We start from the raw sequence: 21,428 nt of genomic DNA on the forward strand, positions 1-21,428 counted from the left end.
ACTGTGAAGTGAGAAGTCAACACCCTTTCCTGTATACTAGTTGTGGACAAAGACTTGCAAGCCTTTGGGAGCAGGCCCTACTCCCCCATGTGAGTGACATCAACAAGCCAGGAGCTGTTAGCTGTAGCAAAAATTGCATGGTCTTGTCTTAATTTTCTAAATCCCACAGAGACAGACACATGAGCAGAGAAAGGAGAGAAATCTGGCAGATTTACTAGTAATTTAGGGAATATTTTTATCAGAACTGCTCCTGTTCATGAGCACTTTTATAAAAATACGGCATCTCCAAAAATAATTTGGGCTTTTGGAATGAGCCAAAACCAGGTCTTCGGTACATAAAAACTCGTGTGGAAAAAGAAGAGACATGGAGGACAGGGGAGCAGGGTTCATCACTGACACTGCACAAAAAGAAGGCACAACACAGTGCAAAAGGAGAGCATAATAAATAATTATTTGTTCATCACAGGCAGGGATGGGAAACGTGGACTTGAGGAAACAGAATAGGGACACCCCAGGAGGATGGAAAGGCAGCAGGGGTGCGTTATGATCAAACTGCCTGCTGGAGAAAGCGCTGTGGCAGGGACAGGTTTGTCTGTGTGTGTTAGTATGAACTGGAAAGGAGAAACAGCACGAGGAGCAAACGGGGTCAGTTCTGAATCTTAACAATAGGAGGAAGAAGAATCTGAGGGGAGTTTGCAAGGCTGAGATGGCCTGTATTAGCTTTTTAAAAAATATAAATGACCCAATCCTTTTTTTTTCTTTGTGTTTTACTATGTTTTATGAATTTCTCTGTGTGTGTGTGTGTGTGCAGTCTTCAATTTTTTTTTCTTCTCTTCATGGCTCTGATACTGAACAGTAGAAGCAGTATTTTTTCAGCTGAGTAAAATATCACATGCCTTTAAGAAGCTAGCAGCAAACGGGAGTGCACGTTCAAGGAGATATGTATTAATTAATCAAGGAATGGCACAGTTAGAAATACTTCCATTTTTTGTAAAATATGAGTAGGCTTTCAGGCCTCTACACTTTAGACAGAAATAAAATGTATAAAAAAAAGGAATTGGCACTTCATAATGATCTGTAAATGTTCTTTGTAATCTTTTAAGAGAGTTACTTTCCCAGTATAAAATAAATAAATAAATAAACACATTTCAAAATGAGAGCACTTCATTGGAATGGTTCTAAATAAGAAGACAGGCTACTTAACCTCAATGAAATTCAGCTAATGGGAGGAGGACACATAATACCACTAAAAATTAAAGCCTCAGTATTATGGGCACCTACACATCCATAAGCATTGATTCATTCAAAAAATAGTATTCCTTAGAGAGAAGGTAGGCGCAAGCCACTTGTGCAAGCCAGCAAAGGAAAGCAGATTCGCAGAATGACAAAGCTCTGTTTCCCACCCCAACCGTAGCCACTACTTCTGTGCACAGATCAGCACCAAAATGAAATTTCATACCAAGATCTACCCCAGGTGCTCGTGCTTCTCCTGGCTGTGAGGTGCTGCGTGTTATAAATAAAGCAGCGACGCCACCAGAACCAAGGTATTTCCGAAGCCTGGAATTCTTAGGACGCCAACAAGTAGTGATTAACAACCCCATTGGAAATAACGAGCCTTGACAGATCTAGGGTTAAATACTTTAAAATTAGATCCTGCTGAAAGCTGAATCTTGTTGCTTAGCAGCGGCTGCATGGGATGCTGCTGTCACTCAGCGATGCTTCTCTGGGGAGCTCCCGCCGTGCGCACGGAAAATGGGTTGCCATTGGGTCAAGGTGACATCATGAAGCACAGCAGCAGCATTTTCTTAAGGTAGAATGCAGCACAAATGCACTCAGCTCTGGTAGCTGTGCAGCCCCTTGGACATCTAAGGGGACATCTGGCTTTTCTTTTGAAATGGCTCGGCTGCAGCACCGCGTTGCCTGCCTCGAGGAAGGGCTCGCACTCTTCGTGCAAAACAGCAGCAGCGGGGTGTTGGGGCAAGTGCACCACCGTCAAACCCAACAGGTGGATTTGTAATCTTTTCAAATCATTCGTAAGCAAAAGAAAAGAAAAGGAAAATGTCTGTAATTTGCGGAGGTCACACTGGGTATTAAGAACATAGCATCCACCACCAGCATTAAAAAAAAAAATGCATAAAGCTTACAAGAGAGGAGAAAATGTACCCTTCCTGAAAATAACTGAAAATTTGGTTAGCTGAGCTGAGCTGACCATTTAAAACAACTGAGGTCCTACTGGACCAAAATACCAATTTAATTAAATCAAAAAAAGCCTTTGAGGCATGATGACTTTTAAAAGTAATGTTGCATAGAGGTTGATAGAGGTTATCTATTGACTTTCAAGCACCTGACTGCCAGCCAAAAAGCACATCAACTCCTTAGTGCTTCTGATGTTGGTCTGGCAGGGACCAAACTGCATCTGTAGGCTTGAAAACCCCCAAGTAATTAATTACTGCCACCTTTTTAGGAATGGATGCAAAAACTGTGCATTCAATCCAGTCTAGTGTGCTGCCTATTAGATCTTGGGCAGTCAAGAAACTATGGAAACAGAAATTATGACAACCAGCAAAAAAGCAAAACTCAGCTAAACACATGAAATGTTAAGAAATGGGATGTCTTTCTCTGGGTGTTGAAGGAGCACAGAGAAGCCTTTGGCTGAAGGTAGTCATTCAGATGATTCAGATTAAGTGCGATGATGGCAAATGCAGGGTCTGCTATTAGGACACAAGACAAAGGCAGCTTTGTCCCTTATGTTTAAAACAGAAAACACAACCCTGTAGATAACTGCAAACTGAACGGATCAATGTGCATTTATGAAATACATATCATGGCTGAAACAGCTTGTCTTTTTTCCTTTATTTGCTAGACGAAAGAACTGCATTAGGCTCACACTGTTTGTACTTTGGGAAACATTTGATATAAAGCCACTAATTTTTAAGTGCTTTTACTAGTCCCTGTCATTGCAGACCACTGGGAGAAAGAGGAACTGGTTAAAGTACAGCCTAAGACAGCTGTGCCAAAAGGGAGCTTTTCTAGTGAGCAGAAAGGTTACAAGGACAGATCGTGAAGGATTGGGACATCTCATTAAATGGAGTTCCAGGCCCCAAACTACCAACCTTTTCTGTTGCCTGAGGCATCACGGTTTGGAAGTAACACAGGAGAACAAAGATACAGACACACAAGTTGGTAACAGGATAAATCAGGGCCATTAATAGGCTAGAACACACCAGGCAAGAAGTGGTGCTGCGAAGGCAGGGAAGTGTTAAGGCCAGATCACAAAAAGCAGTGGCATTTTCGAAGAGTGTCTACAGTTCCTCATGCATGTGCCAGTGTGCTGAGTTCAAACGGGAATTAAGCTAAAGAACGAGAAGGGTGTTTAAGAGGAATGCAGATCCTGTCCTCACAGCAGAAACCGAGTAATCTTGGTTTGTTTCGTAACTCAAGAGCATTAACAAGGGGCATGGTTGCTTTTGTATTGATGCAATGGGAAAATAAACACTCACACATTTAATGACGCTCTTTACACAAATGCCGGCAGAGGATAGTTAATAATCTTATATGAGCTCCAAGAAGTTTGTAACTGTAGGAGCAGGTAGCTTTCAGGAGATCCTTCTTGAAGAGCAGGGGGAACAAGAAAACCGGCCGATCTGAAGACTAAAAAATTCAAGCAGAGGTAAAAACAGATGAGATTCTATGTTGCAATTATGCTGAGAAACTTCACAGTAATATTGCTGGACTTCTACTAATACTCCTATGTAATTAAGCATGCCAGATGTTCACCATTACATGTATTTACTCAGAGTACTCATTAAGAACACCTACAGGTATTTGGAAGCTCAAGATCTAGGAGAGTATTAGCATATTCTGTGACAAATTTAGCCTCTCGTTGTTAAAAATAAATCTGATCTATTAAGTGAACAAATGTCCTTAAAATACAGCTGGCATAACTGGCTAATTGCTTCAGTTAATGCTTTAGCTCAAGAGTTGTGGTTCCAGACAAAGGGCAATTCCCAGCGAAGCCGTAACAGAAGAAAACACTCCTGGGACATTTAACAATGAACTAAAGGCTCTCTTAACACAATGTAGTGAATAACAATTAGAAAGATGTCATTTGTACATGATACTTAGCTGTGATTTTGTCTGGACTAATTAGAGCAGTCATTCTATTACCAGTATATTAAGATGAACACTACATCAAAGACACCAGCAGTGCATATATATTCTGCAATTTGTGGTTTAGATTCTAAATGGTACGGCGCGGAAGGTAAGTTTTAGTTAAAATCTAGCATATAGATTTCAAATACTGCAATAAAAACTGTTGTATTTGCACCAGATCCTACAGAAACTCACTCAGTGACACTAGCTGTTAAAAAATAAGAATAAAAATAGGACAGTGACGCTAATATTGGCTTTTAAGAGGTAAAAGCATCATATCACATCCTGTTTCCCCGCTCTGATGTTGTCACCTGCAAGATGGACTCAGCCCACGAGATGTAGACCCACTCTTCCACAATTTGCTAGAATCACTCCTCTTGCTCCTGCTCTCCTCACCGTGCAGCCTCAGGCTTTACAGCAGCGTTAAGGGGTTAACCTAGCTTTTGCCCAGGAAAATTAACCTCAGCATGGACTACACTGAAATGAAGGAATTCTGCTTCCAGATAATTCTGGATAATTCTCCTGGTAGACAAGCAGAGACAAGGGGAGAATGGGATGGCAAGCACTTCATTCCTGCTGGTGAAGAGGAGGTTCTTGCCACCTCTATGCTTTCCATAAGGTCTAATGTATAAAGATGCAACAGACCCCATAAATCATAGCTAAATAAAAGTAAACAAATATCTAAAGTACTGAAAAAAAAACAAAAAAAAACAAAAAAAAAAAAAACACAAATGAGAACTATGTAGCTTTCTTTATCGAGGGATATGTTCTTTAAATTATCCATTCCATACGGCCCTGCTATCTTTGAGTTATCACACAAGCAACGTAGCTGCAGTGGTGTTGATACAGAAGTAAAAAATCACAGGTACTTCATCAGGAAAAAAAAACAGATATTTGTTTTGCAAAAAAGCAAACAAACCCAGTAAGATGTGTCTCACAGGAGGGCAAAAGGTATACAGCAGTATTCCTGCAATTTCAAAGATGTCAAAATGTTCCTCGAGTTCCACTAAATCTTGGCCTTAATAGGATATACTTCAAATACTATGGGCCAGTTTCGGATGAACTTGTCCGAAAGCAAATCCTGCGCTGAATTGATAAGGTCCCGTTACCATACAGATTACTCCCACATGCACACAATGTTCTAAACCAAGGCAAGAATGAATGAATTACATTATTTTATTTTTTTTTGCCTTTTTTTTTTCCCCCAAACTAACCCGGTTTTGTGTAAGATTGAAAGGGGAACACAGGTCTCTCAGAACACTGAGACCAATACCAAGAGGTGTTGATAAAGAGATAACACAGTGCTTTCTGTTTGTAATGCCGTTTATTTTATAAAAGCCCCTTTGATCATCTGAATGAAAAATGTGGGCAGAAAAGTCACAAATGTTATAAAACAAAGTTTATTCTGCAATATTTTGTCATAATGAATTGCATCTCTTTGGTAAAAATAAACTTTATAAACATTTTAATTAACAGAGATTAGCATACAAAAAACTAAACTTCTGTAAATATTCTTTAAAATGGGTAAAGGACTAAACTGGAGGAAAAAGGGTTAGAATTGGTCACCTACTGGCAAAATTATTCTAAACAAACCCAAGGACATTGCTTATGCTACATTAGAAACAAGCTAACGGGAACATTTTAAAAACAACTCTGGTTCATTTGATCAGAAAGCATTCTTACAATTCACTTTTAAATAAATAATAGTTACAATGAAATGGCAATTATAAAATGTTTTATATCACTATATGGCAGCAACATAATACTTTTAATTATGCACTTTTTAGTTTGAAGAAATGTACATTTATAAAACAGACGATAATGGCACTGGTAGCTGTGAAGAATGTGCTTTAAGATATAATGGCAGGTGCAACATTTAAAATATTCTACCTTTTCTTTTCAATAAATATTTTGACTACACCATTATTAACATGTATGAGTGTAGTTGGCTTTAACCAAAGCTTTTACTTTTCCATCTGATATGAAGTTGCAAACCACGCAACTTCCATTTTAAAGTCGGATTTGAAAACATTTGATGCAACTTTTACAAAAGCAATAATTTAGCATTTGAGTCTGAAAGACCAGTACAGGTTTGTACAGTATTCACATCAGAATTTACCCAAAGCAGAGCAGCCTCCCTTGTACACCAGTCTCACACACTTCTCCACTGTATTTAAAGGATTGAATGTGGTTCACCAATACTTTTGTTGCCTTTTCACTGCTGCTAAAGTATATCTGAGTTGACCATTGGCATGAACATTTTACATAGGTCACTAAAAAAAGAAACAAACCCCAACAGTCAAAATAACTTTTAATTATATTCCATTTATACTATATACACCAGGCTCCTTAACTCAGGTGGCAAACAAACCCAAACCCAGTTCTAGCTACGAAAGTGAAAGGAACAGCAGCTGGTCTCCGACTACAAAGAGGGGCTGCTCCACAGCCGAGCTGGCAGCTGCTGCCTGCAAAAATGTGCAGGGAATGGCAGGGGAAAAACGTGGTGCAGCACATCAGGTGCACAGAGCCGCTGCCCTCCCCATCAAAGCACGGAGAGCGTGGGGTGCGTGACTTCCCCTGCCAGACTTTCAGTTCTCTTGGGCTGTAGGGATGGATGCAGCTTTCACTGTTAACTGTTTATTAGCACGGGGTTATTGCTCATTGCACGTGGTCATTAAATGCATTGGCAGCCTCTCAGTCCCATACCTTCCGTAAGGCTGAAGCCATTATCACCAGCTTCAGCCACGCTCCTAGAAATATTAACGTTCTCAGATGTTATCCAAAGCAAAAAAAAAAAAATAATAATTCAAAACAAACCCAAGCCATGGAGCTGAGTATGACCACAGTTTCCAGAGTACCTGGATCTTGATCCAGCTTTTATTGGAAGTTAAGAGAAAAGCTGCACCCAAAGCCAGCATGACCTATATGGCACCCACCTTCAATAGCACCCCACTGAAATCATGGCACTGAGCAGAATTGCAGCCTGCTACTGTGATCTCTGCGTAGCTGAATCCTCATTTTCTGCATCGACACGCTCTGCCCTTTACAGTATTCCATCAAGATACAAAAGCAAACTGTGAGCAAAAAGCAGTTCCAACAAGCATTCACATCTCCACATCCAAAAATCCTACGAACCACTGCATTTAAACTTCTTTTAAATAGCGAGTTTTCCCGTACTATCCACCAGTAACACATCCAATATCAGATCTAATCGGCTAATGCACCACTTGTGATATCCAGAAGACATACACATCTGTACAAACAGTGTCCTGTTACGGGTATTAGACTAATGGGTGTTCACACGAAGCAGGAATGCATCAGAGCACTTCTCTTCCCTTTCAAGAAATAAAACAATTCATTCTTAAAACTGAAGTAATTGATTGGGGAGGGGGAAAAAAGACCTTTTCTAGTGTTTGTGCTTAAAAAAAAAGTTGGCTTTTAATTCCAAAACATGCTACAAAAGAACCTCGCGTATTTCAGGCTTGATCCAACAGCCATGAAATCAGTGGGAGCACCACTATTGTCTTCAAGAGGCACTGAACCAGGCCCTCAGAGCAACAGCCCTTCAGCAGCACGGCTGTATTCATATTTAAAGGAGACAGTTTATGGCAGTACTCATGGAAAGATTGACAAATAAGAAAAAAACACTGATCTATAGAAGGCCTCCAAAGAGCCAGAAAAACACTCCACTAGGGAAAAGTTAACTTTTGGCTGAGTCCAGCACTGTCTTCAACAACCAAAACAGCGGACATTGGTTTCCTACTTCTAATTCTTAACTGGCTTTGTTTGCCCAACACCTGCTGGAAACAATAGCTTAATGTGTTAGCTAAAAACTACGCCACATCACTCTACCTTTCCGGAACAGGAAAGATGACCTTTTATAGTCTTCTACGATTCTGAAACATACTTAAGGCATCCTTATACTTACAGTACTGTTAAAACCCACTCCAACAGAACTGCATACCCATCATTGAACAGAAAACCTTAAAAAAAATCATCAATCATCACTTATTTTAAAATTAAAAATATAAACGAGGAAAAAAAGTTCATAATACCACTAAAGCATTTTTGGCCAAAAGATGTCTGGGAACTCTAAAGAGATTCTTTTATTGCAAAAATGAGTTGTGAAGGAATTCCTTCCCAAAACAGAGAGGTCCTCCTGAGTTACGACTTACATCCAGAGGCCAAAGGCTAGCCTTGCTTGTTAGATGCACTGCATGTGGCAGGAGGCTAAAAGGACTCACAGAGCACAAGGCACGGTGATCTGGGACACAGAGGGTAGAGACAGCCAAAGACTCCCAAAATGCAAGTTCGGGTTCACTAATTCAAAAGGAAGCTATTCTACTTGGTTTCAGATTAGGGGGGGTAAAGAGCTCTTCCAGCAGTTGTTCACAGCCTAGCCACCTGAAACCTCTGCCTCTGGCGCATTTTAAAAAGGACAAGCTGCTGTGTTCTTTATTCTCTGAACCCATCTCTGTCAGTGGGGAGCAGGAGGGTTGGTGTGGCAGTGGGACAGCAGCAAAACGTAACGGCTGCGTTAGCAGAAGTACTCAGCAGTGGCAGTAACACCAGGGCAACACCAAGCTTGGCAAATGGCAGCTTTCACCACTGGCTGCACCCAAGGCAGGTGTGAAATGACCCCTCCTCCTGCCACCCCCCAAGACAATTTGTCTCAAGATGACAAGAAAAAGCTGGTTCCCTTCAGGAATCTGACCTGCATGCAGCAAGGTGGTGGTAGGGGTGCAGCAGGAAAGAAAAAGAAAGCAGAAGGTGGTACCCACCTCAGCTACCCTTTACCCGCTCTGCCAGGAAGGGTTATACTCCTTGCCTGGGGGCACTCAGCGTCTTGTGAAAGCAGCTCCGGGAGTGCTGCAGTTTTTCAGCCACTTTACTGGGTGGGCTGAAATCTGCAGACCCTAGGAACTGCCTCACCAGCATTTTCATCAAAACCTGTGGCAGAAAAACAAAGAGAGGGCAAGCGGGAGGAAGCAACTGAGGCAAGAACATTTTATTTCCCTTTCTTTTTTTCTCCTCCTCTTTAATTCTTGACGTGGAAGTCGGAGCCCTCAGACAGGGCAAAATTCACCTCTGCACATGGGGCCAGCAGAGATGTCAATATGATCCACAATGTGCATCTGAGCAAACATAATCTGGAAAAAAACTATTAAAAAGAAAAAAAAGGAAAAAAGTGATCATTAAGAAGTATGCTTTCAGGTTTTCACAAGTCATGCATCTCTTCTAATCTGAGAAGATTAAATTATTTTTTTTTCTTTCTTTTTAGGCAGTGATTTAAAAATAAATGGCTAAATTACAGTTAGCGCCAAAAATAAAAAAGCAATGAGTCCTCTTATGGCTTTGATCTCCCTTGCGAAGGGTAAAAGTAGAAGAGTATTGCCACAATTAAAAAAAATATATGTATATATTCAACATTGACAAACAGACTATTTTTTCCTTTGCTTGTGACTGTGGGTCTTTGCAGTACTTATTAAGGAACCCAAGCACGTTCGGATGCCAGCAAGGTGGAGCAGAGACCCTGCTGCTTCTTTCAACTCCTCATCAATTTCTTGACATAACTCCTTGAGTGCTTTGTTGCTGGGCTGACTTTTCTCAGAGGTATCTACACAAGGTTGTGATGCATAGCCACTGTCTCCAAGAGGATCATCTTCATAGTCAACGTCTGTATCCACTTCGCTGTGAAATCCTTCACTGCCATCGCTTCCAGCATGGCTGTTCTTGGAGATAAATTCATATACCTCATCGACAGAGGACAAGGAAGACACACTGGACCTAGATGCACAGCGCTGCGAACCCATGCTGCTAGCGCTGTAATTGTGATCCTCCTTTGGATCAATATTGGTGGCTGCAGAATCATTTTCTTGCAAATTTATCGAACTGGAAGGATTAAATGCGCTGCCGTAGCTTCTCTTCTTAGGTGTCTTCAGAGGCTGAGCTTTCTCACCTATTAAAAACAAAAGCAATCAGTAAGCATGTACTCCCATGAGATGGCCTAAACAAAGAACATACCACATTTTGGATGACTGACTGCAAAGGGTAAGCTGAAAGTGAGCATGTAAGAGTTGTAACATGCCTGTGTTACTGTCACCCACAGAGGACAATGGTCCTCAACTAATCACAAATAAAAGCTGAAGAAACAGAGAAAATCTTCTTAGCATCTGGTACAAAAAGGATAGGGGAAGAATTTTGAAAAAAAAAAAAAGGAAAAAAGAGAAAGTGGTTCTGTAAAACTGTAAGGGTAGCAGAAAGAATAATCAAAAATGCTTCTTGGCTGCTCTTACTATCTGCAAGCTAGACCACATTCATTTAGTGAAACTTTAAAGCAAACATATAGCTTCTAGGTAGAGGAAAGAAAACAGTAAAATGGCTTGTGCTTACAGTCTAGCATCCCTTGTTCAATGGAAGTATTCAACAGCATCATCGCAGTAGCGGCATCAATATCAGATTCTGTGAAGGAGAAGCAAAAATGTTACAACTCAGGTAATACTGACAAAATGAGGTGTGTAGAATATGCAAAGAATATCTATCTGCATATGCTGGCCTACAGTAATGAGCAGTGGGAAAATGTGTAAGAATTCAAATAGAGCTTGACTCCTACACAGTACAAAGTTAAGACACGGCGATCCAAGAGGGGCATCATACGAGCAGTATGGCTGCAGAAGGGTCAGGTATCACATTTATGATAACCTCACACTGCACTCAGCCACAGCTGAAGACAAGAATCAGCACCATTACTTAGATGTCCATATGAGATGTTATTAGCAACAAGTGGCTTTTATCTATGACAGTTTAAAGAGAAAGATTATACATACGGCAAAGCAAAGCACCTAATCATCAGCTTCATACCCTCACTCCATGAATATGCAAGGCTGAAGCATGTAGTTAAATGCAGCATTAACTCAGCACACTTCTTTTCTACAACCTCAGCACAAAGAGCTCTCTTTGCATTATTTTTCACACTAACATGTGAAACGGAACACACAGAGAAGACAAAGGGGGAGATGGCACAGAACCGCTCCATCTAGAAGGCATGGAGATCTACATAATAAACAGGCACTTGAGAAAGATCTAAATGAACAGCGGTGCCTTTAGCTGTGGTGACAAACACTGCCATAAAACGCTATCCTTTGCTGCACTGAGTGGATTACTTCAACCTCCAAGAGGTGGAGAAGCTGAGCTGGAAGACACCGTGCTAGGAAGCGTCAGCAGTAAGTGGAACCGTCTCTCCATCCTGTTCAGCTACCACTGAGGCAGGAGTTGCTGAAGTGAAACATCAGCCATCTCATTTTCAATGGCAGTCCCCCTGCCTTGTTACTGAATTTGAGGGGGACTGCAGAACTGTCCATTTGATTTTCTTATCTTACCTAATTTTTACTAACCTGACCCCATTTGAGGAGAAATTTGAAGAACACCCTGTCACCTTCCATCAACATAGTAAACTGACGGATCTGCTGCTTCCAGCACAGACTACAAAATATCCACATTCCCCACTGTCTTCACTTTCTATCGTTTTAAAATCAACATCCTTCAAGCTCTATTCCACTGCACTTGCACTTCTTTTATTCTCTTTTTTTTTTTGGCAGCAGAGATACACTGAGTTGACAAGTCGTAGGTCATGATTTACTATTTATAGTACAACTGATGAAATAAAAATTAAAAACAAATAAAAAAATATTTCCATATGAAATAAGATATGGACAGTTACTTTGCTCCACTGTTGTAATCAGAAGGTGAAATAGTGTGATTTCTTACTTGCTATCACATATTTTTCCTTTTAATAAATGATGCCAGTATATAAATAACATTTTGATAAACTGATGAGTAATGGGAGGCATTAATGAAGCACTGCAACCTACAAATAGTGGTTCTGCACACTAGCATCCCCAAAGAAATAGTCACTGCAGCAGCAAAGGATTCCTCCCTGCCACCACGGCCCAGACGAAGCCTCTGTTTGGAGACGTGGTAGTTACCAGCTGTGGGACAGGTGGCTGCGCTGCCTTTAAAACCCTTGGTTTTGCTGCCCAGCAGTGTTTCTGCTTTGTGGCTGAAGACTAAACCCAACCTTCTGGTCTCAACCACCTGAAGCTCCAGCAGAGAGCGGGGTGTCTGTGCTGCTGCTGAAGCCGTGCTTTGTTGGGGGCATTTTAACATCCTCGTGAAAGAGCCCTAAGGACAATGCTCTACGACAAATTAACACGTGCTCACTTTTTCTTGGAATTGGCCCTTTAAAATTTGAGCACAATTCAGTTGTCAGGACTTTTTTTTTTTTTTTATAACTACCTTTGAAAAGGACAAGACATAAGTGGATTAAGCTTTATTACTGAGTACAAGTGCTCAACAAGCTTCTTCTGCAGAAATTCTGTGACACCCCAGCATTGCTGCCTAGCTCCACTCTGGTGCTAAGGCCCACTACAATGTTAGAAAATGAGGAACACCTGTAGAAGTAGATATGGAAAAATGAAGTAACCATCTCTGCTCAGCTGCTGTTTGTTGCTACTTCTATTTGCATTTGACTGTAAGTGTCAAACACGTTTCCAGCTTAAATTGAGTGGGCTGTTTTAACTCATGGGAAGTGAAAGTAAGACGAAAGTATGGCCAAGTCCTTGCAGCTCTAACAATCCTTAAAACCTGTAAGAGTGAGCAGATCATAGATCGCAGTGGGCTGAGGAAGAGGACACTAGGAAGGCAGCATTGCTGCACTCCAGCAAGGTTTCCCTGAAAATAAATGACAAAATAACGACCAACCAATGAAGGGATGCAGAGGTAAGCATGCTGGCTAGTTACAGGTGAGAGTTACACACAGCCCTCGGTCCCGATTGTGAGATTCAAACTGGGTTTCAGCAGGAATCTGCTCCTGCTAGGGCCTCAGCAAGGCGCCTCCACCTGTAATTGTCCAGAATTAAAATTAAAAAATCCCCTTGTTTCTCATGGGTTTGTCTGTGTTGAAAAAGTGCAAGAGTGGCTACACGGACATCCCCTGCTTAGCTTGCATGCTGCTGCTGGTGTAGCTGTGACGAGCTGTGCAGTTTTGCAGCTGCTGACGATGACTGTGCTGAACAACCACACGTCACCACGGGTCCACTACCAGCAGTGCTGGCTGCCACAAGGGCAATCAGGAGGGATGGTTGTGTTCTGAAACATCCTTCAGACACCTGCAGTCAGCTATGTGTAATGTCATAAATGGGGAAATGATAGGACTATGGAGTTCTTGCTTTAGCTAGAAGAGATCACAGAATCACCACAGAATCACAGAACAATTTAGGCTGGAGAAGACTTAATCATCAAGTCCAACCATCAGCCTGACCTATCGAGTCCCATCACTAAACCATGTCCCTTAGTGCCACGTCCAAACGTCTCTTAAATACCTCCAGGGATGGAGACTCCACTACTTCCCTGGGCAGCCTGTGCCAATGTTTGACAGCCCTTTCTGAAGGAATTCCTCCTAATATCCAATCTAAACCTCCCTGACACAACTTGAGACCGTTTCCTTGAGTCCTATTCCTGAGAAAAGAGACTGACACCCTTTTGCTACAGCCTCCTTTTACATAACAGTAGAGAGTAATGAGATCTCCTCTCACCCTCCTTTTCTCCAGGAAGGACAACCCCAGTTCCACCAACCACTCCTCGTATGTCTCGTTTTCTAGATCCTTCACCAACTTCGCTGCTCTTCCCTGAACATGTTCCAGCAACTCTCGTAGTGAGGGGCCCAAAGCTGAGCACAGTACCCGAGGTGCAGCCTCACCAGAGCAGAGTACAGGGGGATGACCACCTCCCTACTCCTGCTGGCTGCACTATTCCTGATATAAGCCAGGATACCCTTGGCCTTCTTGGCCACCTGGGCACACTGCCAGCTCATGTTCAGCTGGATGTTGACCATCATCCCCCCCAGGTCCCTTTTTCACGGGCTACTTTCCTGCCAAGCTTTCCCAGCCCCACATTGCTGCCTGGGGGTGCACTCAATCCCCTCAGCCAGATGACTGATAGAAATGTTAAACAAAACTGGCTCCACGATGGAGCCCTGGGCAATACCACCGGTAACGAGCTACCACCTGGCTCAAACTCCCTTCAGTGTGGCTCCTTGAGCCCACCACAGCCACACCACTCCTCCTGGTCACATCCCCAGCACAACTCAGTCCTATCCAACCTTCCTCCTCCAACTTTCAGTGACTGCAGTTAAAATAATGGTTATACATCATCCCTAACCACAGGGAAACTCCAGTGTTTGTACCTTTCTAATCGTTTTTCTACAGAACAATTCAGTTGTAAAGAAGGTCATATTTGAGACTGATGTGTCTGCTGAATACCTTGCTGGCAAAACAACAACACTTTTACAATGTGAGATTCATCTTATGGATTTAAACTTAATACACAAGTCACTAACATCACAAGCACACATTCTATTAAATATATTTTTTTTCGTAATCTAACAGACCCTTCAGAAAATGGTCCATACACAAAATCAGCTGGGGTTCAAAATATGCTTGTGACTAGCAAAAACAGCAGAGCAAAATGAAAGAAAATTAATGTTTACCTTTGAGGGATCGGCCATGATTCTGCTTAAGTACTGAAGTTAAGTAGTGAGGAGACGATGACCTACTGAAAAGAAATTCAACAAGTCAAAACCAACCCCTAATTTGCTGAATAATTTGTACAAAGTACATTAGACACAACACCATAAACATAGAAAGATTTTAAAAAAAATACACCATATCTTGGTGGATAAACCACACAGGCAGCCATTTCTCTTGCCCTCAGTAGATGGCCTGACACACTGATCATTACACATTGGTTATGTAGCACAGGGAGCAATCAGCAGCACTTGGAAAAACACCCCAACACACACTGAGGAAGAGTTTTGGTGGCAAGAGATACTAACTTCTACAAATCTACAAATAAAGGCTGGATAATAAATATATATGTGTGTGTGTGTGTGTGTAAAACCCACAGGTGAACACAATGTTAGCTTACACAGACACCTGGAGCCCAGGAGCAGCAGAACAGATGCAAACCAGTTGTGTTTGTTGTTCTTCAAAGTGATGGTAAGAGATTATAAGAGATTAGCAAAACCAAAATATAGCGCTGTGCAAAAAGCTGGGGAAGAACAACAAAAACAACAACAAAGGCATCTGCTGATTCTGAAGTTAGCAGAAGCTGGGCTGTTTTGCTGGTCATGTTAGTTTTTTTTCATTATCAGGCCAACTTTCGTCTGGCAGAGTACCATTTAATACACTGCAGAACAAAAAGCTGGGCTATACATCCAGCCCTAAGTATTCAGTTCATTATAAATGTACTAGCAAACTGAAATGCATGAAATAAGAACAGTACACAACCATTAAAATTGAAACACCAATAAACATTTGTAATTCTTCTACTTGTACTGTAAAGGGTGACGAACAGATTTTGGCAAGCCCAATCTCTAAAAGCTACCTCATAGGATCAATAGGATCTTTACGTTGAATCCTAAACAAAATATTTTTCACTGGTCTCTGGCCTGCTGCTGCAGCTGTGCATACCTTAGACCCCTGAACTCAACTACTCTGCACAGCTTTTTATGAGGGATGCCCACTTAATGCCACCATGGCTCAGATTTGCCCTCAAATGATCCAAATTCAGCTTGCCATTGGTAACCGCTCCAAGGGTCATTGCAGTACGGACTGCTAATGGCAAGGATAAAGTGCACAAATTGAAGTAAGGTGACTTGAAATGTGTCATTTGAGCTACATAAGGAGCTCTGGTTGCACTGTAGACTGCCTGGCATTGGTAAAAGAAGCTAATGAAAAGGAGAGTAATGTTCAGCATCTTCCAAAGGGGTAACCACAGTGAAAAAGATTCAGCACAGTTTGCAGATTCAGTTTGCACAGTTCAGTGCAAGCATCCAAAACTCAAGTTCACTGTCTCTTATGTTTTCTTGTGGGGGTGATGGCGTGCTGAGAGATCCAAAACCAGAAAAAGAGAAAAAAATCAAAAGGAGAGGAATGTACCCAGCCCAACACAGCTGGCTTTGTAGTCTTCAGGTCAAGTGTACAAATAGATGCTAAATATCTTCATCCTTTCATTTGAGCTCAGATCCTTCAAGAACCATATACACAGAGCTTTACTGGATCAAATTAATGCTTAGTGTATTGATTAAGATAATCTATGCATATGCATGAGGCATTTGCAAGATAAGACTGTGGCAGTGTCCAGAGCGCAGTGATACAATACAGGAACTAGAAGCAGGACGCAGTTAGTGGCCTAGCACCAACCTGTTGAACAAGCTACAGAGAAATAAAATGCACCAGCCATGTCAATCACCTACTATAATACCAGCTTCCACTTAACTAGACACAGATTACAGTTTCGGAAAGCTTCTGATCAAAGCAACACTTTAAATTTTATTTTAGAGTGCTGTTGAATGATAGGTACATTCCCCACGAACACACTGTAAAATAATTATGAACACAAGCACTCCCACAGAAAAATTCAGAGACTCTCGCAGTTGAATTTTAGCATTGCCCTGGAGTTAAATTTGGACGGCTGTTCCCAGTCTCCCTCCAACTGTTCCTTTGGGCTTCCTCTTTTCCTCCACATACAAGCCAACGTCTTGGGGCCCTTCCCCAGAATTAAGCCAGAATTTAAATCTAAACTCAAGATTTTTTAAACATGGAAGGGAGAAAAAAAAAATGTTTTTCTGCCTATAAGCTAAAGTCTTAGACGTGTTTTTGTTATTAAAAGGAAAAAAGATAGCTTTCATTAGGAATAATTTGAGTGTCTTAAACTGCTGTTTTATCTTACTGTTCTTACAAATACAGGCACTACAAAATCCATCATGTTTTGAAGTCAGTGGAAGGTAGTTTTGCCATGTGTCTTTATGAGGGCCAGGATTTCCTTGTAATTTGCAACTATTGGCAAGTGTGATTAATCCTTCCATTTAAGAAAAAAGTTATCAAACCCAACAGCTTCAAATTGAAGTCTTGGTCTTGCCAGTACTTCAGCACTCACTGAGATAAAATCTCTCCTTCTTCCCTACACCTAATTTCACTGTGTTGTTTTTATACAAAGTTAATCATACTTCAGTGCTTATATCACGGGACTGACCTTGAACATGCTGCATACACTAAACACGTATCTGGGCACAGCTGTCTACAGCCCACCCTAGGCTGAGTCTCATTTGATCCCCTGCTCCTTTGGCTGGAGAAAGAACCTCCAGGGATCCCTTCCAACCATTTTTGCAGCTTGTAAGGTTCAAGCCCAACCCTAAAAGCCCCTTCTATGCGAATCTTCAATTGCTGCAGACAGCTATGGCTCACATGGTGGTGTCAGATCCCAGGGTCAATGTCCTGTGAGACTCATAGAAAGTTCTGCTAAATGCTCAGTTTTACATCCTGCTTCAGTAATCCCAGTTCCTCCTGTTTGTTAAGGGAACTCCTTGCAGTAAGGCAAGGCAGAGGGCAATGTTCAGACATCATAATTATCTCTCATCTCACTCAAATCATTTGCTGAACTAGATAAACTGGCCACTTGCCTGCCTAACTCCTGATCTCAGCAGCAGCAGCGCATTCCTATTTGCTTTCTATCCTCCCACTCTCCATGCCACCTCCAAGTGCTTACTCAGGCTGACATTCCTCTTCCTGTACCAAGAATGCATGACACTGACTTGAAATTCTCTCAAAGCTATTGCCTAATCTTAAAATGCATCAAATGAGGAAGCCTTGATTTGAGAAGCGTAGCAGATTCCACCTTGCATGACGTTTAGGGTAAAGACTTTTCTTCCCATCCTCAAAATGTTTTCCCACTGCAAATGGCTCAGTGAAAAACATGACTCTCAGACCAGCACTCAACTCTTAGAAATCAGTGAGAAAAACAGTGCCTGTTTGCAAAGTCCCTCAACAAAGGCAGCATATACCTCAACATTAATTGTTCTTGTCTGGGTTATTCCAGCCAGGACCCCTGGCGAAACACAACAGAAGGGGAAAAAAAACATCGGTAGAAGGAAGAAGAAAGAATATCTAAGAGAAAGCCATCCCACTGCCCAAATGGGGGAGGGGAGGCAGGCATGGAAAATTAACAAGACCCAGAAAGAAAGAAAGAAAGGGGAAAAAAAACATGAATCTGGAATAAAATATAAAGCTTACTAAATATTTGCTGCAGAAAGAGGAGGAAAACCTGACCTCCATGGCTGTGAAATCAGTGCCTCTCCACTTTTCTCTCTTATTCAGTTATAAAGGAGACTGGGAGACCAACCTGAGATCTATGACTCCATGATCTGCTATCTGGGAGGTCTGAGCTCATTACACTCTCTTCTCTAGCCAGTTTCCCTGCCTGTCTATCCAGTTCACCAAAGTTCCACTCCAATTCTTCTTCTCGTGGAAGTCAGTATCAACACATTAACAGCTACTTGGGCATTTCCTCTGCTAGGTGGGTGACTGTACCTGCATGCTGCACTTGTAAGAGAAAATTCACCTACCTTGGTGGTGATGCTGGTGGAGTATAAAACGCAAGTGCTGAGGGAAAAGGCTGTTTCTTCAGTGCTTGAACAAGATTAGGCTTATATTCTGGATCAACGCACCATAACGAACCTTTTCCGTTCACCTGCAAGGAAGAAGCATTGCAAATTAGAACATCCAGGGACCAAGTTATTAAATATCCCCAAGACACAAGTGTGATAACGTAGGCACCAATTCTGTGCTGGTGATGTACCACACGCTCACGTGGCTCCATGATCTGCATGGATGAACGCGATGAGTGTGCAGCCTTGAGACCCCTGTTACATAGTATGGAAACGTCTGTCTTGCAGCTTGGGACAACGTTTCCAAAGCCCCTTCTTTAAAGCCCCATTTTCTTTCAAGTTTGTTGACTGAAAGCTGTAAATTTTATTTAAATGCTTCATCAACACCAAAGCCAAAGAGCCTTCCCCTGAGTGGAGATACGGCAACCTACTCATTTAACTTTATTCCATCTGTAAAAGCAATTTGTTGGATGCTCAGCTACAAATTGGATTACCATATTCACACTTCTTCAAAATCTGAAAACCTAACTAGTTCATGTATTTTTGATGCACCTAATGATGTTAGCACTGTTGTGCCCATCACTCCTGATGTTAAATTTGATACTGCAAAAGTCAAGCAGAGCCATAGGAACTCACCCCACCAGCAAACCTGCTCTGCACTGTTTTATCTATGACTTTAGGCAAGCACTTCTACTTGACACCCAATTCAGTTTAACTGCAGGCTGCAGCCAGAAAGGGGCTACTTTCCCTCTTTCATCTTCCCAGCCACTTACTTCTACCAGCTTGCTGACCTGCCAAAACACCACCATAATTTTTAGTGGGTGCTCTGCAAGTGAGCTGAATGAGTGCACACCCTGAAGCAATACAAATGTTCAACTCAGTGCAAGAGGCAATAAGCAGGGTGACTAAATAAAGCATGGAATCATCTCAGCTTTAAAACAAACCATCAGTGTTCCTGGAAGAGGTCTAACCACAGCAACAGAAGTGACAGTGTATGGGTCAAGCCTAAGTAGACGGTGTGACCAAAGACCACTTGAACTCAGCCATTTGTCCTAGCAGATAAAGCCCAGACAAGCCAGGATGTTAAACTGCCTTCAGAGGTTACTATTTCATGTCAATAGTGTCATCTTTTTCTGCATCTTTCTAATGCTCCTAATTTGACTTGCAGTATTTTATCTAAGCAAATTAAAAAAAAAAAATTGGAAACAAAAATATTCTGGCGTTTTGAAATGTTGGACTGTGTTGTGATGACAAAGTTCCCAGGCCCCAGAATTTCTCAGGGCTTGATTAAAGCAACTGATGCTGGAAACAAGATGCCCCTCATCATGCAGCTTTGTCCTTTGACCTTTCAAAAAAACAAAAACGGGAGTTAGGGGGGAAGGGATAGCACTGATAAAATATGAACTAGTACTCTGATGTATTTATACCCAAAAAAGGGCCATGGGAAGTGATTCTCCTCAGGAGGATATGCTGTGGAGAGACGTACAGCCAAGCAGGGGCAGCTGGAGAAGCTACCACAAGCAGCAGCTTGCCTTTATCTGGGCACACAACACTGGCCCAAGCATTGACTGTCCTTTCTTATGGAAAATAAAGCAAATCAACTCCAAAGGCAGTTTTGGTTACTCTGTTTGGGTTCACCTGGTTCTGGGGGAAAACACCTGCACTAGGGGCAGCCCAGCAGGAGCTGCAGCCTTCAGCAGCTGTCCCCAGCTTCCATTCAGCACAGGGCACCCCACACAGCTCCCACCAGTTGCTTCCACTGGAACTAGGTGAACCACTGGGAAATCCTGTGTATGTGTGGAAGATGTATCTTGAAGTTTATGAGGTAAAAGACAGCTCTCTTCTGTCCCTACAGGTCTATAGATATATTCTGCACCTGGAATGGGGCAATCCTGGATATACGTACAGACAGGGGGATGGGGGGGTGTAAAGCAGCCCCACAGAAAGGGATCGGGGGGTTTTGGTCGATGGCAAGTTGACTGTGAGCTAACTGTGTGCCCTGGCAGCCAAAAGGGCCAACCATGTCCTGGGGTGCATCGAGCATGGCATTGCTGGCCAGCTGAAGGGAGCGACTGTCCCCTCTGCTCTGCGCTGGTGTGGTCTCACCTTGAGGTGAGAGGTGGGCACCACAGTATAAGAAGGAAATAAAACTATTAAAGAGTGTCCAAAGAAGGACTACAAAGCTGGTGAAGTGCCTAGAGGGCAAGATGTGTGAGGAACAGCTGAGGTCCCTGGGTTTGTTCAGCCCACACAGAGCAGGCTGAGGGGAGGCCTCATGGCGGCTTGCAGCTCCCTCAGGAGGGGAGCGGAGGGGCAGGCGCTGAGCTCTGCTCTCTGGGGACAGCGACAGGACCCGAGGGAACGGCATGGAGCTGGGACAGGGGAGGGCCAGGCTGGGGGTTGAGGAAAGGTTCTGCACCCAGAGGGTGGTTGGGCACTGGGACAGGCTCCCCAGGGAAGGAGAAAGGGAGGTTTGTTGAAGATATTCAAACCCTGTCCCTGTCAAGTAAACCTCAGCAAACAACCTGCACCTGGCAGCACCACAGTAAGTCAGTACAGAAAGGGTAATGTATATTTTAGCAGAGCAGAGATCTGATGTGCACACACCCTGCTGCCATGGCACGAGAAGTTCCTCTTGTTGACTGCAGCGCTGGCTCCTGAGACATCCCAAAGCAGTCACTTTCCCTTATGACTCTTCAACTTCTTTTACCACCATCACTATGCAAAAGCACACAGCTTTTTCACATAACTGGCAACAAGGGCAGAGGGAGAA

General features: G+C 42.4%; 1 protein-coding gene across 3 annotated transcripts in view; it reads right to left on the reverse strand.

Annotated features, from left to right (window-relative positions):
• Window positions 1-5,457: 5,457 nt before the first annotated feature.
• The window catches only part of FOXN2 (forkhead box N2), a 31,539-nt gene continuing 15,568 nt past the window's right edge, over window positions 5,458-21,428 (reverse strand). For 2 of the 3 annotated variants that reach the window (XM_068675848.1, XM_068675849.1), the window contains 4 exons: window positions 18,614-18,738; window positions 14,699-14,763; window positions 10,546-10,614; window positions 5,458-10,111 (listed from right to left, as the gene is read on the reverse strand). In XM_068675848.1, coding sequence (XP_068531949.1) covers window positions 9,594-10,111; window positions 10,546-10,614; window positions 14,699-14,763; window positions 18,614-18,738 — 777 coding nt within the window. In that variant the 3' untranslated portion in view covers window positions 5,458-9,593. The remainder of the gene's footprint in view (window positions 10,112-10,545; window positions 10,615-14,698; window positions 14,764-18,613; window positions 18,739-21,428) is intronic. The other variant, XM_068675850.1, reaches the window with a different exon arrangement.

This window comes from Anas acuta, chromosome 3 (genome assembly GCF_963932015.1).
Source record: "Anas acuta chromosome 3, bAnaAcu1.1, whole genome shotgun sequence".
Lineage (NCBI taxonomy): Eukaryota > Metazoa > Chordata > Aves > Anseriformes > Anatidae > Anas > Anas acuta.